This window comes from Solanum dulcamara, chromosome 6, assembly GCF_947179165.1.
Source record: "Solanum dulcamara chromosome 6, daSolDulc1.2, whole genome shotgun sequence".
NCBI classification, from domain to species: domain Eukaryota; kingdom Viridiplantae; phylum Streptophyta; class Magnoliopsida; order Solanales; family Solanaceae; genus Solanum; species Solanum dulcamara.
Genome location: NC_077242.1, coordinates 7320825 through 7342470, shown reverse-complemented (window position 1 = coordinate 7342470; position 21646 = coordinate 7320825). Strand labels below are relative to the sequence as shown.

The 21646-nt window shown below is 32.7% G+C and overlaps 1 protein-coding gene across 1 annotated transcript; it reads left to right on the top strand.

Moving 5' to 3' along the window:
• Positions 1 to 14998: 14998 nt before the first annotated feature.
• On the top strand, positions 14999 to 15518 carry LOC129892263 (uncharacterized). Its single transcript, XM_055967824.1, has one exon. It carries the CDS (start codon positions 15200 to 15202, stop codon positions 15458 to 15460), a length of 261 nt encoding a protein of 86 aa, XP_055823799.1. The 5' UTR covers positions 14999 to 15199; the 3' UTR covers positions 15461 to 15518.
• Positions 15519 to 21646: the final 6128 nt, after the last annotated feature.

Below are 21646 nucleotides of genomic sequence, written 5' to 3'. Positions count from 1 at the left end.
CCTTGCGAGCTTCAACTTCCAACTAGGCGTCAACAGCTTTTTTTTTGGCGAATAAAACCCTAGAAAAAAGAGATGGAGAATGTAAGAATGGTTTAGACAGAGGTTTTTTGGAGAATTGAAATGCTTATTTTTTGTGGTGTCCAGAATTGGAACTGACACGGCTTGCGTGCATTGAAGGTTTAGGGGAATATCGCTATCACTGTCGATTTTAACTTCGACAGGATACTGAGGTTTGAAAGTGATTGGATATAGAAAGTCTTCTTCTCTTTCATCAGAGGACCATGAATAGTTTAGGGAATTAGATTTATGTGGTGTGGGAGAATGTGATGGTGAGGTAGGGTTGGGTGATGAAGATTTGGGGACGTAAAAAAGAAGTGTTGGTGATGGTGAATGAGAGAGTCATTCCCCCTGAGTGGTATACAGTTAGTACTCTTCGTCTTTAGAGTAATTTACAAGTGGAATGTGAGTTTTTAGACGGGAGGAAGCCATGGAAGCAGTGATTGAAATTTTTTAAAAGAGACTTTTTGAATTTTTCTCAATTTTGGATTTTAGAGAAAGTATGATGCAAATGAGTTATTTTGTGTATGATCATAAAGAATATGATTGGTTTATGTGAGAGAGCGTGTTTTGGGACTTATTTTGAAATGACAGTTGGCAGGTTTTTGAAAGAAAAGTAATCATTTAGGCGCATGCTATTTTGTCTTTCCGCTTTCTTATTTAATACTCTTGGAACAACTTTGGGGATCAGGTTCTCAAAAGAAAGACAATGACTTGTATTGTATAAAAAATAGATTATTTTTTAGAAGGATTGTGCATACCTGGAGGATCAGATCCTTCAATGCTTTCCTGTAGTGTTTGGCTAGAGATGTGTAGTCTATAAGTCCAGCTTTTGCACTTTTTGCTAGAGTTGGTTCATCATCCCCAATGCTAGTCGATTTCTTTCAAAAGCTTCCTTTTTAAGTTTTTTGGTAAAGATGCCAACTATCTGGTCATCAGTCCACAGTGCATCATTTTGATTGACCCTTCTCAACACAATCTCTAAGGAAATGGTGTCTTACATCAATGTGCTTAGTTTTTTTGTGCTAAACCAGATTTTTTGCCATGTTGACAGCACTTATGTTATCAAAAAAGATGAAAATATATCCCATATTAATTTCAAAGTCCCCCAACTACTGTTTAATCCATAACAATTGAGAGCAACAAGAGGCAGCAGCTACATACTCAGCTTCAATAGTTGATAATGCCATAAAATTTTGTGTCTTTGTTGCCAAAGAGATAAGATAAGGACTTTGGAAATGTGCCATCTCTAAAGTGCTTTTTCTATCAATCAGGTGTTCAGTATAGTCAGCATCAGCATAACCTACAAGATCAAATGAGTCACCTGCAGGGTACCACAGAATCAATCCCTAAGTCCCTTTCAGTTATCTGAGGATCCTTTTTACTTCTTTCAAGTGAGATTCTTTAGGAGTTGATTGAAAGTTGCACATAGACCTACACTGAAAACAGTATCTAGTTTGCTAGCTATGAGATATAATAAGGATCTTATCATCCCTTTATACTTGGTTTCAGCTATTGTCACCCTTGCCTCATCTCTATCTAATTTTGTTGTGATAGCAATGGGTGTGTCATTTGTCTTTGCTTCATCCATTTCAAACTTTTTCAAAAGTTCCTTGATGTATTTCTGCCAGTGTATGGATGTTCATGTCTTCTTTAATGAATTTGTAGTCCAGAAAGAATTTTAGTTCCTCCATCATGCTCATCTCAAATCATTGCTCATCAAGGCAGTAAACTCTTGACTCATCTCATTATCAGTTGCACCAAAAATAATGTCATCAACATATATCTGCACAATAAAAAGTCTGCTTCCTTCTCTTTTGATAAACAAGGTGTTATCTATTTTACCTCTAACATATCCATGGTCCAGAAGGAATGATGATAATCTGTCATACCAAGCTTTGGGTGCTTACTTTAGCCCATATAGAGCTTTATCAAGCTTGTACACATAGTTAGGATGATCAAAGCTTTCAAAATCTGGTGGTTATTTTACATAAACTTCCTCCATTAGTTACCCATTCAGGATGACACTTTTGACATCCATCTGAAATAGCTTGAATTCCATATGAGTTGCAAAGGCAATCGACATTCTTATTGCTTCCATCCTGGCTACTGGAGCAAAAGAATCAACATAGTCAATTCCTTCTTTTTGATTATCTCCTTGTACCACTAGTCTGGCCTTGTTTTTGGTTACTGTACCTTGATCATCTAATTTATTTATGAAAACCCATCTTGTCCCTATAATAGTTCTGTCACCAGGTTTAGGAACAAGATGCCATATCTTGCTTCTTTCAAATTGATTGAATTCTTCTTGCATAGCTATAATTCAGTCTGCATCTTGTAGAGCCTCCTTGATGTTTTTTGGTTCTATCTTTGAAAGATATGCTAAGTAAGCAAAACATATTTCTCACTTTATTTCTGGTTTGCATTTCTGAATTAAGTGGTGAAATGATGTTTTCTATAGGGCACAAGCTCTTGTGTTTTCAGTTTCTTCCTCTGTGGTTTGAAAGGATGTAGGTACACTTAATTGATAGGCTAATTCTTCTGTTTGACTTGTTCTCCCTGTCTCTTGTAGTCCTTCATCTAGATTAATTGTATTAATGCTTCCTCTAGTCTCCTGTAGTCCTTCTTCTTCTTCTTATGAAGCGACTTTAATTATTTTTTTTAAAACAGCTATGTGGAGGGAGACTTTCTTAATTTAATATTTTTTTAAAATTTTAATTCACAATGCGATTTTCACGTGAAACAAATTATATAGTTTAGATAAAATGACAAAAAATAAAGTGAAGTTCACATGCAATGAAAAAAAGTAAAAGTGAAAAAGCCACTCATCACTAATTGATTTACTCAAAAATTTTATTTATTTGTGCAATTGAATATTTTGTCCTATATATTTATGATCACTTTCATTATTCGTTTACTCAAAAATTCTGCTGGACCAGGATATACATACATATTTGAAGAATAAATATCTCTATAAAAAATATCAAACATTAACATAACTATTTAAAAAGAAATATTTTCATAATATAATAATAATTAATTACTAATTCTTAAACTTTAAAATAAAATAAATTAAGCTTACCTCGAATTGAAAACTTCACTAAAAAATTTCAAATTTGATGATAGAGAGAGAATTAGTATTGAAAAAAATTTGAACTAACTCATTTGAAAGGCTAATATAAATAAGGAAATGTTGGTTTTTTGTTTCACATTGAATGCCTATGCATGAATTAAAAAAAAATGACAGATGTCGCTCTGCCTTTTCACTCCTAATTAGTTATTAACCACTTATTCGATTTTTTATATTTCTTTTTTTCTTCTTTTTTTTATTAATTAACTTTTTTTATTAATTATATTTTATAATAATTAAATTCTAATTAATTATTAACTACCCATCAATTATTAACAACTCATCCAATTTTTTATATGTCTTTTTTTTTATTAATTAACCTTTTTTTATTAACTATACTTTATACTAATTAACTCCTAATTAATTGTTAACTACTTATCCAATTTTTCTTTTTTTTATTAATTAAACTTTTTTTTATTAACTATATTTATATTAATTAACTCCTAATTAATTATTAACCACCCATCCGACTCCAACCCCAATCGTCTTCTCCACCAAAATGGGGAGAAGAATTCTTCTTCTTCTTAATGAATTTTGAAAGAAAAAAAATTGGGTGTAAATAGAGGTGAGCGTAAAGAAGAAGAGGGTAGGTGGGTGTGAAGAAGAAAGAATGTGGGGTGGGTGATTTTGGATTTTATTTTTTTTACATTAATGGATTTTGAAAGAAAAAAAATCAAGATTCAAAATGAGAGTAAACTGTGGTGGGTGTGAATAAGAAGAGGGTAAATGGATGTGAAGAAGAAATGATGTAGGGGTGGGGTGATTTTTTTTTAACTTTTTTTTTTACTTTACAGAATCTGACGCATATTTTTTTATTTGCCACGTTAGTTGTAGGAGGTAATAGTTTCACTTTTAGATAGTTTAGATGTGTAATAGATCGCCATGATAGTTTAAGTATGTAATTGACTTTTCGATACAACTTCAAAAAGAAATTTATACCTTTTCTCTATTACATACTACTTAAGGGCATGCCATTTCTAAGATAAGCATGTATCTCGAAAGCTTTCCAACAATTGTATATGGAAGTACTATGTTAATAGTATGGCGAAACCCATCCGTGACCCCCTAAAATTGACACCAACTTTCACTTAGACACTTCAATTAGACTTTGTTCATTTTAGACACTTCAAGTAAGGCTCGGATGTGTCTTTTTGACACTTTGTGCTGACTTGACACATTGCGTGTATTGCACCCATTTTAAGCGCGTGAAGAGCATTTTTTTCTTATTTGTTTTGTTCTTCTTCTTCTTCTTCTTCATTTGTTGTTCTTCTTCTGCAAAATCAATTAGCACGATTTTGTTTTGATTATTTAGCTCCATTTTTATCAATCATACCTGTTACTTATTAATTAACCTTTCATTTTACTATCTCACAGATCGGTGCTGGATTTTAGTAATTTTTCTTGTTTAATGTGCTTTCATTTGTGGGAATTTTATGTTTATTAGTAATTTTATGTTTATCTCCGGTTGAGATAGCGGCGGTGGGTGGCTCCTCTAACTGTTGCTTCGTCGCCGGCCCTTGCTTTCAGCATTTACAGTTTTGGACACCCTTTACTTCCGTTTTTGCTGGACAATGAAGAAATCAACAGAAATCCAATGTGAATTTACCAAATTAGTGAAAATTAAGGGTAAAATAGAAATGGTATTTTTCTTAAAAAAGACAATAAGGGAGATGAAATTGAGGATATATGTATGTTCATTTGTATATAGAGTGAAAAAAAGGTGGTGTTGGAAGATAACGGCGGATGGGTGGCTGTCACGCCCCGAGAGGGTACTCTAGACATGACCGGCACTCGAGGATCATTGCTGGTCCCCAAGCGAAGCACTTGATCCATTCACACATCCATTCAATATCAATTAACCAACGGAAAGTTTAAAATAAAGAATAATTTAGTGGGTAGTCCAAATCAACACTTTAATTCATATAATAAAGGCCATGGGCCAACAAATCGAACTCCAATCTTTGTCGTTTAAAATAGTTTGACAAGAATAATTCAAGAAAAGAAAATACCCAATCGACCCATCACTATCTAGTCTATGAAGCCTTTATCCCTACTATCTAATTGGTGCCAATGACATGTTCATGGCTACCTCAAATCAAAATGGAAAGGGCTAACTCGACGCAAGAATAACATAAGCGATGTCCTCCGAATATAGGGAAGGACTCACCAATACGCTGAGTGGGTATAGATCTTCAATGGTGCTCCTATTGCCGATCTTTTAAACCTGTCTCTGCATTATGAAATGATGCAGGTCCAAATGGACGTCAGTACATGGAATGTACGAGTATGCAATATGACAGAATGAAACATACCTCAAGGAAAAATAACGTCGGTTCAAATATCTCAAAATTAGAAAGATAAGAGAGAGACTAAATCAAAGTATCATAAGTCTAAAGTAAGAACACAGTTTAGACAGAGACCAATCATAAACCATCCAATCCAATCTAATCATGTACGATATAATTCAATTAAATCATTCAATCCACTCCAATCATACATCATCCGATCCAATCCAATCATACACTATCCAATCATATATCATTTAATCCAATCCATCACATGCCATCAACTCTAAGTCAATCACATATCATCTAATCCAATCAAATTATATACAATCAACTCAACAATCAACTCAAAGGACTCAACTCAATAAATATGCAAATTAGAACTTAGTAATGCTATACAATCCAACTCAACCATCAAACAATCTCAATCAAACCAATCATATCATGTACAATCTACTCAATTTGGGAGTTTCTCTAACCGACAACTATCACCATATGAGCGAGTAATAGTACAACAAACCGACGTTGTTGCCGCGTCCATTCATACCTTGCCAGGGTATGGACGAATCAACTAATCACCATATGAGCGAGTAATAGTACAACAAACCGACGTTGTTGCCGCGTCCATTCATACCTTGCCAGGGTATGGACGAATCAACTAATCATGGATCCAATCCAACCAAGTCCTATCATGTCAGGACAAAAATTTAGGAAATATCCGACTTTAACGGTTCAATCCTCTCCTACGTTTGGCAATATAGTTTATTGGTTTGAGTATGAACTATACTCTTATCCAATTCGGTGTTCGATACTCCTCCCAAGACTCAATATGCTCATATCTATCAAGTGAGTAAAATACTCGAATACTCATTTAGTCTCATCATACTCTTTCAAATCAACTCATTTAGTCTCATTGGACTTTTTTCAAAACTCAAATCAAATCTGGCCTCATTAGACCTTCTTTCAAATCGACTCATCTCAAATCATCAAACTCTCCTCTTTAAAATTGATACAATCCCGACTAAATCTCAAAATCGACATTTTGAAGTAAAAATGCTCAATTCATTTATACTCAAAATATTCGTGTTCAAAAATAATTAAAAGACTTCTCAAACTCAACTCATGCTTAACTCCTTTTAAATCATAGATAAAAATAATCATTCTTTGAACTCAAAAATAATGCGTAAATAGTTTATGCAAAGCATTCACAAATCATTTATTTAAGACTCCTTCTCAAAAGATCATTTATTTTCAAAATGTTCATAAGACTCCAATCCACTTCACCACACAACCTCCTCATCAACATAATCTGTTCATCAATCATTCTACATATGTTAAATAACCACCATTCACATCATCACTCACACCATCATCAAAACATCATCATTCACATCATTATCAAACATCATCATTCACATCATTATCAAACATCATCATTCACATCATTATCAACATCATCATTTACATCATTATCAACATCATCAAACATCTTGCTCCAAAATCCTTATTTAATTCTATATTCTATTTATAGAAATAAAAGTAACATTCTCGCTCTACCAATGTTTCATTTCTTTTTATGCCATTCACATTCATAAATATCCCAATTCTCATATAACTCAAAATCAATTTCATCATACTCATGTAAAAGAATACCTCATTTCACTATGAAAATAGAATTATTTTTATTATACATAAAAATCATCAATCTCATCCTCAAGATAAATTATGACCAAAAAGAAACCTCATCTTGGGTTCATGTGAATGAATACATGAATCCATACTCTCAACAAAGTCAACTCAAGAACACCATCAATACATATAAATTCCTAAACAAAGATTTATTTGTAGTCAATAATATGAAAGATAACTATTCAAGAATTTAAGTCATGAAAATCGTCAATCAATTTCTAGTACATAAAAATATTCTAGAGTTTAGAAAAATTTCAAGAAAAATCTTCATAAAAGGTTCAAATCTTTCACAACTTCTACCTAACACATCTATGGGCATATGGAAGAACTCAATCCATATTTTAGGTTAGCCTTACATACCTTGCTTGAAGATCTTGAATCCTTGAGCTTTTAAGAGCAAATTCTTGTTGGAGATGTTTGGAAGAGAAGAGGGTAAAGGTTAGGGTTTCTTTGGAGGTGAGGAGGCTGAAAAAAATGAGCCTAAAACGTCCTATGTTAGTGTATATATGTTTAGGAAAAAAGTCCAAATTGCCCCTCTTCAAAATCTGGGAAACTGGGCAAAAATCTTGCTGGTGCTATAGTGGCGCGTCGCGCCACTACAGCGCCAAACCAAAATAGGCCTAAAACCCTGCACATCTAATAGTGGCGCATCGCGCCACGGTCCAAACTACTGAGGCTATTTTCTGGCGCTATAGAAGGGTGTGAAGCAAATAATAATGTCGAGTACAACAAAATTTGACGTTGAAAAATTTAATGGGACTAATTTCTCATTGTGAAAAATGAAAATAAAAGTGATATTGAGAAAGGACAATTGCTTAGCTGCAATCGAAGGCAGACCCACAAATTTTACTGATGATAGCAAGTGGAATGACATAGACAGCAACACAGTTGCTGATCTACACTTGGCACTAGCTGATCAAGTGTTGTCTAGTGTGGCTGAAAAGTGGACGACGAATGAAATATGGGATACTCTTACAGGGTTATACGAGACCAAGTCTTTGCATAATAAAATCTTCTTAAAAAGAAGATTGTATACTATTTGAATGGCAGAGTCCATGTCAGTTACTGAACACATCAATACTTTGAATACTCTGTTTTCGCAACTTACAACAATGGGTTGCAAAATAGAGAGGACTAAACGTGCGGAGCTTCTACTTGAAAGTTTGCCCGACTCGTATGATCAACTCATCATTAAGTTGATGAACAATACAGACAGTCTATTTTTTGATGAAATTGTAACCGCCATCTTAGAAGAAGAAAATCGACGCAAAAATAAGGAAGACAGACAATCAAGTTCGCAGCAAGCTAAAGCTTTGATGATGGTGAGAGAAAGATCAACGGAATGTGGCCCCAGTGGAAGTCACAATCATGGTAGATGTAACGACCCACCAGGTCGTTTTGAGAACTAAAATTTTTTATTTCATAAAAGACTCATTCCGTAAATTTTTAATTGGATATTTTTGATTTTTTGATAACTTTGGTTAATTAGTTAAGGGGTAAATTTAAATAACTAATTTAATTAGTGGGCTAAGTTGATAATTTATTTAATACTCTATACCATATATCCTATTTTATTAAGATAAATAAAGATCGGGGTCTTGAGTCATAACTCAAAACCAACCGCAACTCTGACGAAAAGAAATTAGATGAAGAACTGGAGGGGATCCAGTAAGGTAACAAAGTTTTATGTTTATGATTTTACATGTGGGTAAATGATTATATTATGTATTATTATTATTATTATATTAATAATTAAAGTGGCTGAGAAATTGAAAGTGTACACTTCGTAGGGCAACCGTAATGTTATGTTTGTTTTGAATTTTTATGGGGGAAAGTTTTTGAGTGGGAAATTACTACATAATGTTAAGTAATCATTGAACAATAGTAATTAGGAGTATAAGATTAGGTTCTGCAATTTTGTTTACTCGTAGAATTGATGTACCATTTTTGTAATCTTTGATATATAATTTTTTATATAATTAATATATTATGCTTCAAGTTTTGATATATTGGGATAAGTAATTAAATATTAAGTGTATTATGTTAGATGATACCATTAAAATTATGCTATTTAGAGAAATTAAGACTTAATCCTAGGCTTGAGATTTAGAGAATTGATTATAGATTTGGGTGAGTTGTTGGATCTAGGTTAAATATATAAATAATATTAGTGTTTACAGACTAGTTTTCTTATAAATATTATATATTTAATAGATTGGAAACGGTCTGAGGCATTGAAGAAAGGAAAATCGTTGGTGAATTAGCTAGATGATAATGGATATTCATATAAGACTCATGATGGAGTCATGAAAATATCCAAAGGAGCGCTTGTAGTGATGAAAGCAGAAAAACCTTCTGCAAATCTATATGTGCTTAAAGGTGAAACACACCAAGAAGGAGAATCATCAACCGAGTCAGCAAGTTCATTTGAAGAATCAACGATGATATGGCATCGTAAACTTGATCATATGTTGGAACGAGGTTTGAAGATTCTTACTGAGAGAAATCTTCTTCCAGGGCTCAAAAAAGTTTCACTACCCTTTTGTGATCATTGTGTTACCAGTAAGCAAAATAGATTGAAATTTAGCAGTTTCTCTGCTAAAAGCAAAAAAATACTAGATCTGATCCACTCTGATGTTTGGCAAGCACCGGTGGAGTTCCTAGGAGGAGCAAAATATTTTATGTCATTTATCGATAATTTCTGCAAGAGAAATTAGGTGTATCAAATCAAGAGAAAGACAAATATTTTTCTAATTTTCAAAGAGTTCAAAGCGTAGGTGGAACTTGAATCTGAGAAAAAGATCAAATGTTTTAAGGACAGATAATTTAGGACAATACACTGGTGATGAATTTGATAACTTCTGTAAACAAAAAAGTATTAAATGGCAGTTCACGGTGGCATATACTCCACAACAAAATGGAGTAGCAGAGCGGATGAATAGAACCTTTTTGGAACGGACAAGAGCTATGTTGGCAACTGCAGGGTTGGAAAAACCATTCTGGACATAAGCAGTCAAAATTGCTTGTTATGTGATCAATCGGTCACCATCAACAGCAATTGATCTGAAAATGCTAATGGAGATATGAACAGGAAAATCAGCTGATTATTCTCGCTTACATATATTCAGAAGTCCTGCTTATGTTATGTACAATACCCAAGAATAATCAAAGTTGGATCCAAAATTCAGGGAATGCATTTTCTTAGGGTATGCTGATGGAGTCAAGGGGTATCGCTTGTGGGATTCCACTGTCTGCAAGGTGGTAATCAGCAGGGATGATATATTTGTTGAAAACAAGATACAAGCAAAAGAAGGTAGCACTTCAAAAGAAAAATAAGAGACTATTATAATTGAAGTTGAAGAAATAAAAGAAGTTCCAGTTTCTTCTGAAGTTGTACCAGAGCACGAAGAACAAGATCAAGCTGAGATTGAAACTCCACAAGTTCGACGGTCAACTAGGGAGAGAAGAGAACCAGCTTGGCACTCAGATTATTCTATGGAGGACAATGTTGCATACTGTCTATTAACAAAAGATGGAGAGACTTCAACTTTTTACGAGGCTATAAAAGGCCAAGAATCATCTTTGTGGATGACAGCAATGCAAGAAGAAATTGAAGCTCTTCATAAAAATAAAACATGGATCTTGTTCAATTACCACAAGAAAGGAAGGCCATTGGAAACAAATGGATCTACAAGATCAAACACAATGGTAATGATCAAGTGGAGAAGTATCGTGTAAGATTGGTGGTAAAATGATTCTCTTAGAAAGAAGGTATAGACTTGAATAAGATATTTTCTCCGGTGGTTCGACTCACAACAATTTGAGTGGTCCTGGCAATGTGTGCTATATTTGACTTGTACTTGGAGCAGTTAGATGTCAAAACTGCATTTCTTCATGGAGATTTTGAAGAAGAAATTTACATGCTCCAACCAGAAGGTTTTGAAGAACAGGGAAAAAAAAACTTGGTTTATAGGTTGAACAAATCTCTATATGGTCTCAAACAGGCGCCGAGGTATTAGTATAAGAGATTTGATTCCTTCATTATAAGCCTTGGATACAACAGACATAGTTCATATCCTGTGTTTATTATAAGAGATTTGGTGATGATGATTTTATTATTTTGCTGTTGTATGTTGATGACATGTTGGTAGTAGGCTCCAACAAAGATCGTCTCACAAATTTAAAGACAAAGTTGGCTAGGGAGTTTGAAATGAAGAACTTGGGACCAACAAACAAGATTCTAGGGATGCAAATTCACCGAGACAGAAATAATAGAAAGATTTGGCTTTCTCAAAAGAATTACTTGAAGAAAATCTTGAGACGCTTCAAGATGCAAGATTGTAAGTCAATTTCTACTCCACTTCCTATTAATTTCAAGTTATCCTCAAGTATGAGTCCTAGCAATGAAGTAGAGAGGATGGAGATGTCTCGAGTATCGTATGCATCAGTAGTGAAAAGTTTAATGTTCGTCATGGTATGTATAAGACCTGACATTGCAAAAGCAGTGGGAGTGATAAGTCGATACATGGCTAATCCTGATAGAGAGCATTGAAATACTATTAAGAGGATCCTGAGATACATTAAGGGTACCTCAGATGTTGCAATGTATTATGGAGGATCAGACTTTACTGTTAAAGGTTATGTTGATTCAGATTATGCAGGTGAACTTGATAAAAGCAGATCCACCACAGGTTATGTGTTTACTCTTGCTGGAGGAGCTGTAAGATGGGTTTCAAAACTGCAATCTATCGTGGCTACATCTACGACGGAAGCAGAATATGTAGAAGCTACACAAGCTAGCAAAGAGGCAATATGGATGCAGATATTACTAGAGGAGCTCGGGCACAAACAAGAGAAGGTTGCTCTGTTTTGTAACAGTCAGAGCGCTTTGCATTTTGATAAGAATCCAGCATTTCATTCAAGGACAAAACACATACGAGTTTAGTATCACTTTGTTCGTGAGAATGTGTAAGAAGGCAGTGTGGATATCCAAAAATTCACACTAATGACAACCTAGCAGATATGTTTCCAAAGCCGATCAACAGTAACAAGTTTAAATGGTGTCGATCTTCTATTGGCCTAGCAGAAACGTAACATTGCAGTAATTGGGTAGAAAGGATGGTGTGAAGACTTAATTGATTCTCAATTAAATCTTCAAGTGGGAGAATGCAAAGAAAAGACAGACAGCAAAGCAAAAGTCAATTGCAAGGAAGAAAATGAAAAAACAGCAATTGTTGAAAAACAATTGCAAGGAGGAAAAAGTAAAAGGCAGCAAGACAGTTGGCAACAACTTTTGACCCTAACTTTGTTAACGCGTAGAAAACGCGTTCTTTCTTTGAAAAATTGTAACGCGTAATTTTTTTTACGCGTTATTATATTGTATAAATAGAGGGTCTTTTGCCCTCATTTAAAAGCATCCACAATTCAGAAAGAGAGAGAGTAAAAACACAAAGAGAGTTATACACCAAGATAAATATTGTATTCTTGAGTGTCCTCTTTAGTGAGTTGTTCCTTTTACAAGAGAGGAGTGTTAATTGTTGTTTTCTCCTTGTATTAGAGAGCAGTGTACTCCCATATTTTCATAGTAAAATCCTTCTACCCCATGATTTTTCCCCTCTATCTGTTTGAGGGGTTTCCACTTAAAATTCTCGTGTCCAATTTATTTTTATTATTTTCATTATATCAAACTTTAGTTGTGGTGCTTCCTCCCCCAACAATATCTTCCTTAAATACTAAATTTTATGGATTCAAATATACTAATATGACATAGGAAAGAATGAATTAAATTGAAATAAGCTCGAATTTTGACCAGGGTCAAACTGCTCAAGTTAAAATATGATTGAGTTGAGTCAAATCAAGTTGAGCCTAAATAAGTTTAAAAATTATTCATCTATATCATTACGTTATTTCCTTACTTTTAAAATAAATGGTGTTTTAAATTTTCAAAAAAAATTAATAATGTTTTTTCAATTTTCTTTAAAGTTATTTATTAAGGGTAAGTTACTAAAAATACCTTTTATTGTCTAGAAATGAATAGTTTCTTAATAGACATATGAGTGTGTTTGGTATTGAGAAAAATATTTTCTAATTTTTCACTATTTTGTTGGACAAATTTTTTGAAAAATATTTTCTCTAAAAAAATAAGTTTCTTAAAATTTGGAAAATGATTTCCTTAATGAAAGTAGGAAAAACAAGTTCTATTATTCTATGTTCATTATATCCTTTCCACTCATCCAATGCTCCCCAAACCCCTACTCCTATAATATTTTATTAGATTATGTACAAATTCTTTTGAGATAACATTTTGTTGTTTACTTATCAAGTACTAAAAAATAAGTAAAAGAAAATATTTTTTAGAAAAATAATTTTCAAAAAATAATTTTCAAGAAAAATATTCTCCTTCATACCAAACATATTCTAATATTACTTATTTTAAAACAGATAGAGTAAAATTATTTTTCTACGGAGCACGTGATATTTGAAGCAAGCAACTCCAACACTTTGATGTCATGATGTGGTTTAATTTTGAGAAAAGACATAAAGTTATCATTAAATTTGTCTTCTTTTTTCAAAAAGACACTTAAATTTTGTATGAGTCTTGTGACCCTCATGAACAATTTTAAAATAATACTATTGCTTTATTTTTTAATCAGCCCCACTTTTAAAAAAAATAATACTATTGCTTTATTTTTTAATCAGCCCCACTTTTAAAAGAAGAAGTGATGTCACGCATCAATTCTTAATTGACATGTGTTAAATATCATAAATTTAAAAACTAAAAGAGAAAAAGAATAACTTTTTATAAAAAATAAAATAAAAATCCAATACCCTCCCACCCCCTCCCGCTTCTCCTCTTCACCACAAATAGGAAAAGAAGAGGAAAAGTGACAGAGGATTAAGGAAGAGTCACTGCAAACTAGTTAGCACAAAACTGGTGCCGCTATTAAAAAATTTAATTGCCATTATTTCAAGGTCACATTAACTAATATTATAGATAAAAGAAATAGTGAAGTAAGTAAAAGTGGAGGAAAAATGTTATTTTTTGTCGCCGAAAAATGCTTTTTCGCCGGATAAAATGGTGACTATTAATGATCATCTCCTTTTTCATTTTTTCCTTTGACTTTTTATTATATTTTCATCATCTTAATAAAAAAAATTAAATACCAACGACGAAATTTATTACTAATATAATGCAAAAAGCATCTTTTTATCGCTGAAAAATGCTTTTTCACCGAATAAAATGATGATCAATAGTAACCATCTTTCTCTTTATTTTTTATTACCTTTTCATCATTCTTATTAAAAAAATCAAACACGATAATGGAAATCACTATCAATGCATTGAACAAAGAATTCAATAAAAAATAAAAATTTAAAAAGGAAAGAAAAATTGAAAAAAAAAAGTATAAAAATATAAAATACTTTGGGTCATCTCTCTCACTCTCTCAAAGAGAGTGAGCTACACTCTTTCTGCCAGTTAGTTATAAATAATATACTAAAATTAATATAAAATTATCTAATAGGGACATTGCAAAATTAAGGTATTTTTTTTGAAAGGATGAAACAACTTCAATAATGACTTTATCTGTTCTCTTAAATTTTTAAAGAACTTTCCCATGGTTTATTTTCATTTATGTAGTCAATCCGTGTGCATCCATCTTAAGTACTCATTGTTTTATATGTTTATATTTTGGCGTTATGAACATCACCTCAAAAACAATATTTCTAATAATTCTATGTACAGCTGGCTCTCCACTTTCAAGTTGTAATACCAACTACACCCTCTTTATTTATCTAATGAAAAAATTTATACACAAGGGCAGAAATGTACATTCTTATCCATATTCTGTAACTGAAATTTTGGAAAACCATGGTCCAAAACCAGATGAATTCATATCTAAAAAGCCACTAGTTTTATTGAGTCGCTCTTAACTATATATATTGAGAAACATCAAATCCTTGAGAATTCAACCAACACAATATCCAAGTTTGATAGCAAAAGCAAATTAAAAACCTTCACAAATTTATATTAGAAAATATGAGTTCATCAAGCAGGGCATGGGTTGCAGCAGTAAGTGTGGGAGTAGTAGAGACACTAAAAGATCAAGGACTGTGTAGGTTTAATTACACAATCAGAGCCATAAATCAGCACGCAAAAAACAATCTAAGGTCATATTCACAGGCCAAGAAGATCTCTTCTCAATCTTCTTCTTCTTTGGTTTCTGCTAACAGTAAAGCAAAGCAATCTGAGGAATCTCTGAGAAAAGTCATGTATTTGAGCTGTTGGGGTCCTTATTGATCATCAATCCTAATAGCAGTTAAATTTTTTGTTACTGTCATCTTTCTGTACCTATATAGTCTTTGACAATATTGTAAAGGATTTTGAGAGCTTGGGCTAAATTGTCAACTTAACTTTTGTCCAAAACAAATTTCTGCAATCCAAATATCTGGAAATTATACTCAATTCTAGCGGTTTTCATTTCGTTTCGTATTGTTTGAATTGTGTTATTTTATTTTATATTTTTCAATTTTATAGATATATAATTTTTTGATTAAGCCAATTACATAGATTATGTTTGCTGCGAATATGGAGAATTTGGCTTCATCCTTATCTTATATTTATCTGTACAAAATTACTAAATTACGAGGACTCCTCCTAATACATCTGATTCTGTCCAAAAAAAATATATTCGTTATACATGTTATACCTTCGTTAACACGTTTTAAAGGTATCGTTTACTTCATCTGAATTCCAAATACATTAACCATACATTATATTGGTGTACTATACCACAATTATAATAAATTACAGTTGAAAATAAATTGACAATTACAATAAATTACGGTCGATCCTATCGTTGTCGAATCATATAATTTTACATTGTATTAAGTTGGAGTTGAGTGAACTATAGTAATTAGCGACTTAGCGTATCATACAAATCAAAACCAAATTAATTAAAAACTACATCGATTAATTCAGTATGATAGTAAATAGTATTTTGAGGTCATAATTTTACACTATATATGAATAAACCATAATTACTAACTTCCCATACTATATAAATCAAAATAAAAAATACCAGATTATATATATATATATATCAAATAAGTTATCGCAATAGTACGATGAATACTCCTATTTTAAAGCACGCAACTTGTGGTTTCATTTTCAAGTGGTGTGCGTCCAGCTTAATGTTTATATAGTACGGCGTTACATCATTCTTCTCCTCTCACAAATAATCCAAAACAAGATTGCAAATTCAATGTGCTACTTCAATCAACTATCCACTCTCAAATAGCTAGTAATACTTGAAATACCGACTACACCCTCAAAACTTTCTTCATGAAAAAATTATGCTTAAGGGTAGAAATGTCCATTCACAGCCACAAGAATGAAAAATTATATAATCAAGGCCAAATATGTGCAATCACAATCACAATCGTTACGAAAATAATAGAAAACCATGCTCCAAAAGCCACAAGAATGAAAAATTATAATCAAGACAAAATATGTACATTCACAATCATAGCCGAAATAATAGAAAACCATGCTCCAAAGCCACAACTAGAGGTCTTCATGGTTTGGATAAAAACTGCTCCAAATTGAAAAATTAAATTAAATTGATTACATAAATTGATCTTTTATTTGGTTTGGTTAGGTTTTACATTTTTAAAAATCGATAATATTTGATTTGATTTTGGTTTAATTCAAAAAATTCGAAGAAATAATCGAACCGAACCGACAAATTATATACATATATTTTTTATATAATTATATATACATAATATATTATTTTTTATGAATAATTTTTTATGCAAAAATTACAGCACACTAATTCAAAATATTAAGGTATGATACATCTTTTATTTGTACAACCATATCATTAGCTTATACATTATTCAGTAAGTTTATGTTTTAGTACATTGGATTAGCTAGCTAACAATATAAGTAGGAAGTTAAACATAATTAAAGTTCTGGTATAAGAATTATATGATCCAAAATGACACGAAAACTATTTATTTATTTTGAATGAATTATTATTATTATTTTCTCTTTTGAATGAATCATTTCTTTTATTTTTGTGTATGCTTAATAACCGAACCAAACCAAACCGAAATCGATAACAATCAAACCGATGGATGTATATTTTAATTGGCTTGGTTTGATTTTAATAATTTTAAAACCGATTAAATTGGTTTGATTTTGATTTTGACCAATAACCGATCCAAATCGACCCGTAAACACCCCTAGCCACAAGAATGAAAAATTATGCACAAGGGCAAAAATGTACATTCACATCCACAAACGTAGCTGTAACTGAAGTTCTAAAAAACCATGCTCCAAAGCCGCAAGAATTTGAGTTAAAAGCCTCTAGTTTTATTGAGCCGCACTTACCTATTTATTGAGAAGCATCAAATCTCTGAGAACTCAACCAACACAATATCCAAGTCTTTACAAAAACACTAGCCTTCTTAAGATAATTAGCAAATATTTTCAAGAAACCAAAAATGAGTTCAACAAGTAAGGCATGGGTTGAGGCAGTGAAAGATCAAGGAGTGAGTAGGTGGAACAACACCATCAAAACAATAAATCAGCACACAAAGAACAATATAAAGTCATATTCGCAGGCCAAGAAAATCTCTTCTTCATCTTCTTTGGTTTCTCCTAACAGTAAAGCCAAGCAGTCTGAAGAGTCACTTAGGATAGTCATGTATTTGAGTTGTTGGGGGCCATATTGAATCATAATATTAATGGAGAATTTCAAATATATAGAATAAATTAATTAGTTTACAACAAATATAATCATGTTTTATTTACATAAAAAATAGCCAAAATCATAGAAAATATACAGTAACTATATAATATAGCTTGCCAAAAGTCATAGAAAATATACATTGACTATACAATACTCCTTCCATTCCATATTAAGTGAATTTGTGATGCAATGCACATATTAAGAAAAACATTCAAGGACATGATTTGAATCATACTTTCCACTATTGCCCTTTGCAAAATCACAAATATAACTTTGCAAGTAGTGTGATTTATCTCATAAATGAAAGAGCAAATATAGAAAAAGTTTCAAACATCTACCTTGAACTTTGAACAATGCAATTATTTTGAACAATGAAAAATCCCTCAAAAATTCACTTAATATGGAATGGAGAGAATATAGATTACTTATACATGAGTTATACGCTGAATATACATTATGATACACTCAAAAAACTGAATATAGCTTGACTATATATGAAATATATATTGACTATACATGCCTATACAACGAATGATAATTTTTTTGATAATTACTTCGGCGGAATGGCCATCTATCGTAATTGAATAGTCAACTTTAGTTTTATTTTTCTTTGAGGCCCAATTGCCTAGTACATAGATTATTAATGGAAAGAAATATATTTGAGCAATCCAGATATATATCTTGAGTCAATTCTTTGATGAAATTTGCTACTGAGACATTTTGCTTTGTATCATTTAGCTCGTAATATTCGTTTAATAAGTTTTGAAGCGAATATACAGGTAAATGTATGAATGGAACTACTCGTTTCAGCTCTCAATTAATACGTAAATTGTCATTCGTAGCCCTTTTATTTATTGTTTCTTAAAAAGTGTGTCAATTGAATACCGGACAAATAAAAATAGACGGAGAGAGTATCATCTTTATAGTCCATATAATAACATGTCACTAAAATAACCTGATTTTCTCCAGAATCATTTCATATTATATTTTACTTCTCTGTAAAAATATTTTACCTATAACGAACAACAGTGACATTCAATATAGTAATACACTCTTTGTAAAAATACTACTCTATAACAATTATATTCAATATTGTGTAATAATACTTTTTAAGAAATCTATAAGTTGTGTAAATGTTGGGATTGGGCCTCTAAACGTATTCTTTATATTTTTGTGATTTACTCCGTGAGGACATCCATTTAATTCTTGGCCCCGCTAACCTAACAAATTTAGATTTTCGTCGTCTTCTTCTTCCAATAAATTCATTTTGGCCATAAATTTGAAAAATTGTCAAGATCGTCTTAGCATTAGAATTCCTAGCGATTTGTAATTAGAATTTTTGGCTATCACCATAACTCATTGGTAAGGCAAGTCTTTCCTAATATCTAATGAGAAATCTTGAACCTATCAAGATTTTGATCTACATTTTGGTGAAACGGTTATTTTTGTATTTATTCTTTTTAAGAGGTTAAAATTTAGACGGCGACACTATTAAAGGATCATATTGGTGCAAATCACCCTTGATATTTTGCAAAGGCACACGTTAGAATACAATCTAGTTGGACTAAGGTCATATACTCATTTTAGCTACCAAACGGCTCATTTGTGATGCACATCAAGAGAAGACTCTTGCTTAATCTTTAAATTTTATAGATTCACCGATGAGATTCCGACGGACTTTTGAAAGAGCACTGACAATGCATGTTTGGAGTGGTTGACTAAGTTGTTTAATGTTATTTTGAAGACTGCTAAGATGTTCGATGAATGGAGGTGGAGTACTATGGTTTCATTGTACAAGAATAAGGGTGATATTCAAAACTGTAATAATTACAGGAGTATCAAATTGATAAGCCACACTATGAAGAACTAGGAGAGAGAGGTGGAGATGCGGGTGAGAAGAGGAATGTCAATCTCAGAGAATCAGTTCGGACTGATGCTGGGGTGGTCGACTACTGAAGCAATTCATCTTATGCGGAGATTGGTGGAGAAATTTAGAGAAAGAAAAAGAGATCTCCATATGGTGTTCATTGACCTTGAAAAGGCTTATGACAAAGTTTTGAGGGTTGTTCTCTAGAGGTGTCTAGAGGCTAAAGGTGTCCCGATGATGTATATTAGGGCGATAAAAGACATGTATGCTAGAGCCAAGACTCGGGTTAGGACAGTGGGAGGTGACTCAGAGCATTTTCTTGTTGAAATGGGACTACATCAGGGATCTATGCCGAATCTCTTTCTTTTTGCCTTGGTGATGGATGAGCTGACACAGTCTATTCAGGAGGATGTTCCATGGTATATGTTATTTTCGAACGACATTATTTTGATTGATGAGACTCGGGACAGAGTTAATGATAGGTTGGAGGTTTGGAGACAAACTCTAGAGTCTAAAGGGTTCAGATTGAGTAGGACCAAAACAGAATACTTAGAGGACATGAAAGTGATGCTTGCTACTCAACCCATCCCCAAGACAGAAAGCTTTAAATATCTTAGATCCATCATCTAGAGTAGTGAGGACATCGATGATAATGTCAGGCATCACATTGGGGCAGCGTGGATGAAATGGAGGCTTGCCTCTAGAGTCCTATGTGATAAGAAAGTACCACCATAACTTAAAGGTAAGTTCTATAGAATGGTGGTTAGACCGGCGTTGTTATATAGAGTGGAGTGTTGGGCAGTAAAGAACTCTCATGTTCAGAAGATGCATGTTACGGAGATGAAGATGCTAAAATGGATGTGTGACACACTAGGAGTGATAAGATTATGAATGAGGTTAGTCGAGAGAAGGTGAGAGTGACCTCTGTAGCACACAGGATGAAAGAAGCGAGACTGAGATCGTTTGATCATGTGTAGATGAGGGGTGTCGATACCCCAATTAGGAGGTGCGAGCGGTTAGATTTGGGGGTTATGCGGAGGGGTAGGGGTAGATCAAAAAAGTATTGAGGAGAGGTGATTAGATAAGATATGTCTCTACTCCATATCACCGAGGACATGACCTTAGATAGAAAGGAGTGGAGGTCGCGGATTATGGTAGAAAGCTAGTAGGGATAGAATAGTATCTTGCCGTGGGTCGGTTTAGGGTGGTCGTAGGTGTAGGCGTGCCTTATAGTTGTGTTGTTATTGCCTTTGATTATCACATTACTTTGCTATCATTATTGTTCTTGTCATGTGACAATTTGTTTCGCTTTTCGTTTTGCCATTATGCTATATATATTGTTTTTTTTTCTTATTTGGGACTATGACTTTTGAGCCGATGATCTTTCGAAAATAGTCCCTCTGCATATATCCTATCCTCCTCAGATCCACTTGTGGAATTTCACTGTATATATTATTATTGTTGTTGTTACAGTTGTTTATTAATACTAAGAAATTAGAATATATATATATATATATATATATATAGTGTAATTTGAGTTTGGTCAAAAAGTAGGGTCAATTACAAAGAAGGCAATTATCATTGAGACCTAGGGCCATTGTGTTCAAACCTTCAACCAAGCAATTAAAAAACAAAATGATTACAAAGACGAGTAAAACCTATAATTGCTTCAATAGAAGGATTAATTCGAATAATTAGATAATGCTGGTGGGGCAATTGGTTGATATCGCCCAACTATTCGACAAATGGTGGGGAAAAGAAAAAAATTGGTATAAATTTATATCGTCAACTAAACACAAAATAAATTTAATCTTAAACTTAATTGATATTTCATCTTATCCCATCAATTTTTTTAAAATTA